Raw genomic sequence first — 10,084 nt, forward strand, 5'->3', positions numbered from 1 at the left:
TCATTTCTGCCTGAAGATGTTTTTTAACAGATTTCAGCCCGGGGAATGTCCCTCTGCCGGTTTGGGGCTTCCCACCCAAAGCACCTGCAGCACTCGGCTGTTAGCAGATTGCCTCCTGATAGCAGGCCTTGCGCTTCACTCCCTGACGGAGAAACTCCATCAAACCCGTGTTTTGCTTAAAACAGAGCTCACAGCACAGACAGGACCTGGGCGAGTCCGTCCCCACACTGGGAGAAACACGAGAAATTGAGAAAAAAAAACCCTTTTCATGCACTGACCCCCTCCACCCACCCCCGTTTCCTTTATCCCCGGTGTAAGGGCAGGGCCTTGAGGCAGCACCAACAATATTGGGGATGCCAGGGATTTCCAGCTGGCAAAATTTGGGGATCCCAGCTCCTCTCCTTGCGGAGGGGCCATGGGCTGAGCACCATGTCCTGCACAAACCAGACCCCAACCCCACAGTGCTGTCCCCTGGTGCCACCACATGCTCAGCGTGCCAGGAGTGGGGATGGGAAGTCACCACCCCTGTAAATGTGGGGTGGTGGAGGGTTCTCCACATCCCCCACCACGTTGATTAACCGCTGGGTTAACGAAAAGGAGCAGGAGCAGATGTCGGCCCTACACCAGTGTCCCCAGTGCTCCCAGCCACCAGGTCAACCCATCCCTCTGGTGGTGCTGCTGCTAGGCCTCATCCCCTTTAGTGCCACCGCTGCTGGCCCTGTCTGAGATCCCGGGGCCTCTGTGAGCTCCTGGAGCCCCAGAGCTGCCCTCGGGGTGTCAAAGCCTGGGGTGTCAAAGCTTGCCTCAACATTTCTCCTTCCTGGCCAGGGATTTGGTCGCTGACCACTTGGAGCCCACAAGGATGCTGATGGGAGACTTTTCCGCAGTTCCATTGCTCATCTGGCAGGAGACTTGTTACTGAGCATGCAAAACACTTGATTTTGGCTCATCCTACACCAATGTCCTCTTCTTCCAAGACAGGGGCTCCATTGTGGAGTTCCCAGGATTTCCGTGCCACCAGCACCGCCTGTGTGTGCCACCCTGGTGGTGTGCATGACGTGGCCACCACATTTTTTTCTCCCCTCCCAGGCAGCCTCCAGCTGGATTTGCTTCCACAAGAGTAGGAAACGGCTTTACCAGCCTGGGAAATCCCAGGTTCAAAGGACAGACACGTGTTGGAAGGACCTTTCCTGAGCCCTGCTGGGCACCTTGGCCTTTTGGGGATGTGGTGTGTGGGAGTCTGCAGCCCAGAGCCCCCAGCACCGCAGCTCCCTGCCCGGTCACACAGCAAAGCAAAGCACACATGTGAAGGAAAAAGGCAGCTGGGTCTGTGTCTATGATTTAAGGGAGAGGAATAACAGCCAGGCCAGAGCGAGCCCCTGGCTTTGCCCCTGCTGTTGCAGGAGCCCTGGGACAGGGTTTGGCAATAACGCAGGCAATAGCCCGCATGGCCCCCAGGAACAATGAGCCTCGGGGAATAAATACAGGGAGGATGGGGAGATACCCAGATAGCACGTGGTAACAGCCTGATAAGTGCCCTGAACAGATAGATCTGGTAGAATTGAGATTGGAAGGCAGGAAAACTGCGTGACTGATTCTAATCTGCATCAGAGAGCTCAGCTGGCAAAACTCCCAGCACCGATAGGGGATGTGAGAGGGGCTGGCAGCATCCCCCCCACCCCCAGCCCCTGCTGCACGCCTGCCCTGGTGGCTCTCCTCCTGAAATCCTTCTGCAAGCGTGAGGAAAGGTGCAGAGAAAAAGTAGAGAGGAAAGGTGCAGAGGAAAGGTGCTGTGTGGGAGTGCAGGGAGAGCCCCTGCCGTGGAACAGCTCACAGGCTGCTCGAGCTCCCCTGCCGGACACAGCATGGGGATGAAAAATTTGAAAGGAGGATGCTGTGGGCCACTTGGGTAAAGCCTGGATCAGCCGAGCTCAAAATTTCCACTGCAGCTCCATGGGGGCAGCAGCGTGGTGTTAAAGGGTTCCCCAATTAACTGAGAAGGCAAAATCCTGAGCTGGGATTTTGAGCTTTGCTCTCCCAGAGACTCCTGGGGGCTTCGTGGGCTCTCCAAGAGCCTGGCAGAGGGTGGGAGCCCCGCAGAGTGGGGTACCCCCGCAGCACCCATCCAGCACGGGGTGATCCCAGCTCCTCGGCCGTCCTCAGAAGTTTGCGTGAAGCTCACCAGCTGAAAACCAGTATGGAATAGATTCAAAATATTTTATGGAATATTTCCATTCCCATGCTTTGTGCTGAAATGTTTCACTGAATTCATCAGTCAAAAACAAAAATAAAATAAAAACAAAACCTGTGTATTATTTTGCTCTGATTCCAGCAACAACAAAAAAAAGAACAAAACCAAACCCCGTGTATTATTTTGCTCTGATTCCAACAAAACAACAACAACAAAAAAATGAGAACAGAAAGCCCCAACCCTCGTGTAACAAAAGGCTGGGTGGCCATGGGGAATGGGTTGCTGGCAGGACTGCAGCACGCTCGGGGGTCTCCTCTGCGTTAAGGCTGGAGGGAAGGCGATGGCTGAAGGCAAAGAGGAAGCAAGCGGCGACCGCCAGAGCTCCTTTGGCACCAAATTGTCAAAGTGGGTCTTTAGGAGGACAGCTTTTCCGTACCAAGGTGTGTCTGATTTGTCAGGGTGGATCTTTAGCCAGAAAAGCATCGCGGGGTGGTTGGAGCAAGCCGGAGAGGCTCCGGTTCATTCCCTGTAGCAGTGCCAGCCCCAAGTAGAGCAGGACGCAGCTTTTTGGGTGGCTACAAGGCAAACCAGAGCCTTCAGATCCTCCGCACGGCTTGTTCTTCTGGTTGAGGAGAAAACAATGTAAAAAGGCAAAGCTTCTTTCCACGGGTGGGATCCGCCTTGTGCCAGCAGCAGGCACCCTGAGCACCCCCTGCAGCCCCTGGGCAACCCCCTCCCGAAGTTTTTATTGTCCCTGGGGTCGTGATGCTGTGATCCCGGTGGGTTTTCTCAGCTGTGCTTCTCCAGGGAGGCTTCCCCACGCCGTGCTGTGTGGCTGGGCAGAGGAGGAGAGGGCTCAGTGGAGGCAGCCCCGAGGCTGGTGCCGGGGAGGTCGGAGCGAGGCCGGGCAGCGGCGGAGCCCGGCGCTAGTGGCCTCCCTCCTCTGGCAGCTGGGAAGCGTACAGAGCCAGCGTGTGATGGAGGAACTGGTACTGCTCGCTCGTCTGGATCATCCCACCCCTGCAAGGGAAGGGCAGGAGCAGCTGACATCAACAAAACTCCTGGCACACGGATGTTCCTGCATCACCCACCCTGCCTGGGTGCACCCGAAACAGCTCCGGGGCTCCCCAAAGGGTGCCTGGGCTCAGCAGCGCTGCTGGGCTGTTCAAAATGCAGATCAGCAGCGGTTTGGGTGGTAATCCTACTGCTGCTTCTCTTTAAAGGCAGCAGATCAGTGCGGTTCTGAGCTGTGGCTGGGCTGGAAGGGGTGCGCCAGCTGCCAGGTTTGGGGCCGCTCCCCCTCGTGTTCCCAGAGCCACCGTAACCCTGACAGCAGAACCAGCCCATGGGCACTCTGCTGCTGCCACATCTCCATCTTTCAGAACTCCAGTTTCCATCAAAATTCATCCTCCACACCTCTTTGTTTTCCCCGTCCCCACGCTCCCCCCTATCCCCCCTCCCAGGCTCGGCACCCAGCAGCACCCCGCGAGGGGCAGCGTGCCCCGAGCACCGACCTGTCGATGCGGAGGTGGCACACGATGCCCAGGATGTCCACCTCTCCAGTGTCCTTCAGCTGCTGGCACCCGATCCTGGTGGCGATGAAGCACCCCGTCCGGCCGATGCCTGCGCTGCAGGACGGACACGGCTGTGCTGAGCACCCACAGCACTGCTCTGCCCAAGCTGGATGTAATCCCTGGCTGGTGTGCTGCCCTGATTTACTCCTAGAGGGATTTGGGGTCCCAGTTCCAGCTGTAGGACCAGCTTTCTTAGCGAGGCACCACCAGATTCAGGCTGGCACCATTGCAAGGGGGTCTCGGCGTGGTGCCCAGCCTGTGCCTCTGTCCCTGCATGGTGCAGGGACTGTGGAAAATGCTCAGAGGCCACCTCCTCCAGGGGGGCTGCCATGGGTTTTGTGGCTAGGTCCTGGCCCTGCAAAACTCCCCTGCTCCCTGTGCGGTGTCCACAGAGCTGGGAACAAACCAGGTCTCTTTATGGCACCGTGCCAGTGCTGTCATCCCAGTGCCAGGGCAGGAGGAAGTTTGAACGCATTTCCTGGGGCAATGCCAGGGATTTCTGCACCCCAATGGGACCGGCTCGTGGGTGAGGGTGACCCCAAGGCTGGGACACACGGGGGTGAGGGGGACGCGTTACCTGCAGTGCACAACGATGGGCCCCGGGCTGGCCGCAGCCTGCAGCGTCTCCTCCACCTTGGACACCAAGTGCAGCAGGGGCTTGGCTGACTCGGGCGTCTGCTGGTCCGGCCAGGAAGGGAAGAGGATGTGTTTGACCTGGCGGCGTTCACCTTGCAGCTTTTCCAGCACAGAAGGAAGAGAAATAAGGATGTGGGAGCACAGACTCACCGTGCAGGGCCGGAGGGAGGTGCGGAGCTGTGCTCAAGCAGGGCTGGGCAGCCTGTGCCCACCTCACCTCTCCTCAGCCTCTGGGAGCAACCCTGGGGCCAGGGACACTTTAGGGTGTCCAAATGCCCTGCTGGGGAGAGCCAGCCGTGCCCCAAGACCCCTCCTCCATCCCACATGTGGCATGGCCCCAGCAGGGAGCAGCAGCAGCATGTCCCCGTGCCATTCCCACAGCCCCCTGAAACCAGCCCAGGGTGGCCACGGAGCACCGATGGGCATTAAGGCATGGTGCAAAGAGCGACGGGGCTGATAGAGAAGCTAGAGAGCCTGGGGGTGTGGGGACATTGCCGGGGTCCCCCGCTGGCCCCAGGACAGGGCTCGGACCCACCTGGATGGAGAGGTCCCGGACCAGGTACTCCGCGCACTCGCTCACCCCCTGCACACGGATGGTGAAGGGGCCGTAGGTGCCCTCCTTCTCAGGCCAGTAGTGGAAGCATTTCTGCAGGGATACGGCAGGGTTGGGGGCTGCAGAGGTGCTCGGGGAACCCACTGGGTGTCTAAGCTGCCCTTTGCTCGGTGCTTTTGGGAAGGGGCATCACCTGGGGAGGTGTGGGGGCACGGGGAAGGTGGAGGTGGACGGATAGGACAGATCCCTCTCCCCCTGCTCCCTTCCTTGTGCCATTCCCTATGGCTTTCAGACCATGGCAATCCCCATCCACGCATGTCCTGCCACCACAAAGGATGCCATCCCCACCTGGAGCCACAGCTGGGAGCTCCCAGGGGTTCCCCTAATTCTCTCCATCCTATTATCCAGCTGGCAAAGCGTGCTCAGAGAAAGAGAGGCCACCAGAGCGGGAGAGGCTTTGCTGCATGGGGCCAAGGTAGCATCCCAGGGGATCTCCTCCTCCAAGGAGGTAGCCTCTGGGAGCAAAGCAGGGAATCAGATGGGTGCTCAGAGCCTCCTTTGGTCTCCCACCACCCTGTGGCTGTTGTTATCCCCCCACCCAACCCTTTGCCCCAGGCCAGGGTGCTGTGCCGAGGCCAGGGGAGGGGTGGCGGTACCTCTTTGCGCTCCTCCAGCTTGGTTATCATGACGATGAGGGGCGCCTCCTCCTGCCACACCATCTCCCAGAAGTCGGTCACGGTGTTTGGCATGGGTCCCTGGGTGGCGATGTACTCCCGGGGGCGCCCCGCGTAGCCCTGCCGAGCACAGGGGCTGTCAGGGATGGGGGGCCCTGGGGTGCGAGGGGGTCTGCGTCCTGACCCTGCCAGTGGTGCTGGAATTCCTCTACAGGCCAGAGGCTGAGCTACGCTGGATATTTCCTCCTAAACCTGCCCTTGAAATCCTTTCATGGACCCGACCAGGAGCTGCCGGGCATCCTCTCCATCCTCCAAGCCTGGCAGCAAGCCACGTGCACCCGCGCTCCTTCCAAGCATCCCCGGGTTTTGGGGTGACAGCACCCAGTGTGACGGATGCTTGGCGAGGCAGAGCTCGCTCAGTGAGAAGCATGTGAAGGTGTTTTGCCTGGGATGGGGTGCTCCCAGATGGGCCCCACCAGAGCTGCCTCCCCCCCAAGGCTCTGGGGGCACCTCGAGGGAAGGCTGGCAAAGGCTCCTGCCCTGCCCCTGCTCCAGGCACCCCCAGCAGTGTGAAAGAGCCAAAGAAAATCGAAAAGCTCAGAGGTGTTTTGAGTCCTGGAGGCTCTCCAGGTCCATCGTGTGCCCCCAAAACACCTCCAGCGGGTCTGCCGGTCCTGCCAGAGGGCAGGTTTGTGGGCTGCTTTCCCGAGTCCCCCCCTTCCCGTGCCATTCTCACCACCCACACACCCTCCTCTGCCTCCCAGCACCCCGGCTGGCCGCAGGGAGAAGGATGCTGATGTGAGAACTGCTCAGAAGGAAGCCGAGGAGCCAGGCGAAGCTGGCACCTGCCCAAAATGAGCCAGTTTTGGGGTGAGAGTGAGGTGCTGGGGAGGTCGCACCCCGGTCCCCAGCTGGGCATGGGAGACCAGGCAGGCAGGGCACTCACCGTGATGTAGTTGGCATTTATGTAGCTGTCTTCCTCCTGGTTCCCTGCCCTCCTGAGGCAGACCCGGCTCTCAGGATCTGGAAGACAAGGCAGGAATTCCCCCCAGACTGTGAGCTCCCTCCCGCTGACACCACCTCCAGTGACCTCCTCAGCCCTTACACCCCCAGCAATGCGCCCTCGGGATGCATAAGGCCCCACGGCATCAGGGAGCAGCCCAGGCTGGGCTGTCTTGTGCTGCACACCCCAAAGCATCCCCAAAAACCGCCCCCCAGCATGGCACAGACCCCTGCAGCACAGCCGAGGTGGGCACAAGCACAGCAGGGCCACCGGGGCCACTCGGGAGCGCAGCCACGTGCGCCCTGCTCAGGGCACCTGGGTGGATGTGGGGCACAGGGGAGCACGTACTGGGGAGGATGGTTTTGTATCTGTCCTTGGAGGCATGTCCAGGGATCTCCAGCTCTTCCAGACTGACGAAGTTGGGTGGGATTTTCTGCAGGGAGGGAGAACAATTTTGAGGAAAACCCTCTCGATGCTGCTTGCGTCCCCTCGGCGTGGCGGGTCTGGCCCCACAGGCAACGGGACGCTGCCCCGGGACCTGTTGGCACCACCAGAGACCCCAGCTGCTGGGATGAGCCCCGTCCTCACCCCAGCCGTGGTGGGACACCTCACAGACAGCCCACGCTGAGAGAAGAGCTTGGCACCGTGTCCCCCCCACCCTGTCCTCCCACATCCCCTGCCCCTGGTGCTGCCGGGCTCGGAGCCTTCATCTCCCAGGGGAAAGCTCCCAAACCCCACCAGTCCCCAAAGTGCGAGCATCCCCATGCAAGGAGGTTGAGGGGCTGGGGATATCTCACCGAAAACTCCTCCTGGAGCTGGGCCAGGCTCTGGGCGCGCTGCTGCAGCTCCTCCTTGCTCAGCACGCGGCTGGACGTCCGCAGGAACTGCAGCGTGATGTCCCGCGGCGTGCAGACGGGCTGGATGGGCTCCACGCTGCCCAGCGAGCTCATGTCCAGCATCAGCGACACGTTGGAGCCCCTCCTGAGAGGCAAAGGGTCCCTGGCTGACCCCCCATGGCACAGGCAATGGGGGTTTTGGGGAGCCCCAGTGCGGGGTTGGGGTTTTGGGCATTTTTGGCACATCCTGCCCAGCCGTGCTCACCTCTCCTGGAGCCTCACGTGCTTCTTGGCGGACGGGCTGGGTTTCTCCGTCCTCTCCATGTCCCCCCTGGCTGCCCGCGGGGTCAGGCTGCCCTTATGAGCTCCGGAGCACACCGAGCAGGTCTGTACCATGCTGCGGCAGCCACGGAGCCCTCGGCCTGAAGCACGGCGGGTGGCGGCGGGCGGCCCTCAGCTGCCGAGGGGTCAAGGAGCCATCAGAGGAGAAGCAGCTGGAGAACACAAGGCGGGTGAGAGGGATGCAGCGAGGCTGCCAAACCCCTCGGTGGGGTGTCCAGAATGGGGTTGTGCCCGAGCAAGGGATGGGGTTTGGGTGCTCAGCTGCCCTGGAGCCATGGGCACCACTGCCAGCACCCCTGGGGACAGGCGGGTGGCGTGGGGACAGCTCCTGGCACGGTCACTGCGGGCTCTGCAGGTGCCCACTGATGAGCCCGGGCATGGCACAAGCTCTGCTTGCACCGAGAGGAGGACGCCCACGCTCTGTGCTGCACAGCATGGGCTGGTTCTGGGGGAGCCCAGGTTACCCTCCACGTCCCCAAGGAGCTCGCACCTCCCCAGCACGCCTGCTTTGCCCTAGGGACACAGCGAGGAGGCAGGAGAGCTGGGGCCCACGGTGAGATGGGGAAGGGCTGGGGGCTCCTGGGCTGCCCTCAGGGGGGTAGAAGCCCCCAGGGGATGTCAGGCAGCAGGAGGCAGGGTGAGGGTGCTCGGAGACGCAGGGTGCAGGGCCAGGCTCCCTGCACAGCCTCACAGCTCTGCTGAGGGTGGGAATGGCCCCGGGACAGCCTCCTCCATCCCGCAGGGCTCGGCTGCTGTCAAGAGGAAACTGTTTTATCCGGGTGGTTGAGCAAGAGGCTTTGGGGTGGCCCGGCTGGAGGAGGGTGCCGGGGCTCCATCAGCACCAGCCCCGGGCAGGGAGATTTGGGCGATGTTGCGTCACGGTCGGGCAGCAGCGGGCAGAGGTCCTCCTGCCATCCCCGGCCTCCCCCGTGAGGGGAGATGTCCCCAACGGGACGGGGGATGCTGCAGGGTCAGAGCAGTGGGCACAGAGCTGGGTCCCAAATACCCCAGCAGCTCCCAGGGGTCCCTGTGGAGAGCCAGACCCCGGGGTCCCAGCGGGTGTATGAGGTCAGGGAAGACCCCAGCGTGGCCACGGCCGTGAATTTTGGGAATGTGGCCGGGGCAGGAGCCGTTCCCCGGGACTCCCCGCTGCCCAGCAGCATTCCTGGCCTGGAGGGATGAGCGTTCACATGGTGGCAGTGCCACCACCGCCACATGCACCGTCCCCGTGCCCCATGCTGTGGGGTGCTCCCCGTTTGGGCAGAGCAGGAGCTCCCCGGGAACCGAGGCACCACGGGCTGATCCCAGCAGATCCTGCATTTTCCCCCGGTGCCGGGAGCAGCAGGCTGCGACCCCAACACCGCCCCTTGCACACCAGCCACGAAACACCAGGGAGATGCCTCAGCAAGCCCCTGGCACGCAGCAGGACCTTGGGAAGATCCTCGGCTCCCTGCACCTGCACGGAGAGCATCCCCACCTCCCCGCCAGCATCCCAACCCTGCCCCGGGCACCTGCGCTGCCTGCGGGCGAGCACATGCCCAGGGCACGTAGTCACCAGGGCCTGGAGCTGCCCGTGGGGGTCCCCTCTCCAAAGGGTGGCACGGGACCATCGGCACTGCGCCCGCGGGCCGGGGGCTGCCTACCTGCTGCCCCGAGGCATGGGCTCCGTCCGGGCCGGCACAGGGCCGCGGGTGCCGCGCGTGTCGGTCTAACACCAGGGTTTGAAAGTGTTCAGGAAGCTGCTTATCAAAGGAGCTGCTGCCTCTGCCGCTTCCTCTCCCTCCTTCTCCCCCACCCTGCCTGCCGCCCACACACATACCGGCCACATCGCCGCAGCTCGGCTCCGCCGGGCTGCCTGCAGCCCCAGCCCCGCTCCCCCGCCGGCGAACCCCCCGTCGTGTGCCCGTGGGTGCAGTCTTTCCCCCCCAAAAAATCCTGGGGTGCACCCAGGGGTGTCTCCGCCAGGGCCCGTGGGGTGCACGGTGCCCTCTGCGCCCGGCCACGGCCTGGGCCGGCTGCAGGGACACAGAGAGATGGGTGGGAGCCTGGCCATTGGGACGGGGATGCTGGCAGTGTTTTGAGCGTGGCTTCACGTGGCATGGTGGCACTGCCACGTGCCACCCCATGGGGACCGAGGACGGGTCCCCCACCCATGCCACACTGCCTGCATCCCCTCACCCGCTGCCCTTCCCAGCCAGGGCGCAGCACCTCGCACCTGCTGTGCCCAGCCGTGGGGTGACGTGCCCAGGATCCACCCGGGGGGTGCCACCATCAC

At 62.3% G+C, this 10,084-nt stretch overlaps 1 protein-coding gene across 1 annotated transcript; it reads right to left on the reverse strand.

The window, feature by feature from the left end:
- Positions 1 to 2,288: 2,288 nt before the first annotated feature.
- PTPN7 (protein tyrosine phosphatase non-receptor type 7) lies at positions 2,289 to 9,607 on the reverse strand. Its single transcript, XM_038168462.2, has 10 exons — positions 9,453 to 9,607; positions 7,733 to 7,961; positions 7,429 to 7,612; positions 6,980 to 7,064; positions 6,575 to 6,651; positions 5,611 to 5,748; positions 4,937 to 5,047; positions 4,343 to 4,500; positions 3,706 to 3,819; positions 2,289 to 3,211 (listed from the first exon to the last, which is right to left on the reverse strand). The coding sequence occupies exons 2-10, from the start codon at positions 7,861 to 7,863 to the stop codon at positions 3,118 to 3,120; spliced, it is 1,092 nt and encodes a 363-aa protein (XP_038024390.1). The 5' UTR covers positions 7,864 to 7,961; positions 9,453 to 9,607; the 3' UTR covers positions 2,289 to 3,117.
- Positions 9,608 to 10,084: the final 477 nt, after the last annotated feature.

This window comes from Anas platyrhynchos, chromosome 27 (genome assembly GCF_047663525.1).
Source record: "Anas platyrhynchos isolate ZD024472 breed Pekin duck chromosome 27, IASCAAS_PekinDuck_T2T, whole genome shotgun sequence".
Classification (NCBI taxonomy): domain Eukaryota; kingdom Metazoa; phylum Chordata; class Aves; order Anseriformes; family Anatidae; genus Anas; species Anas platyrhynchos.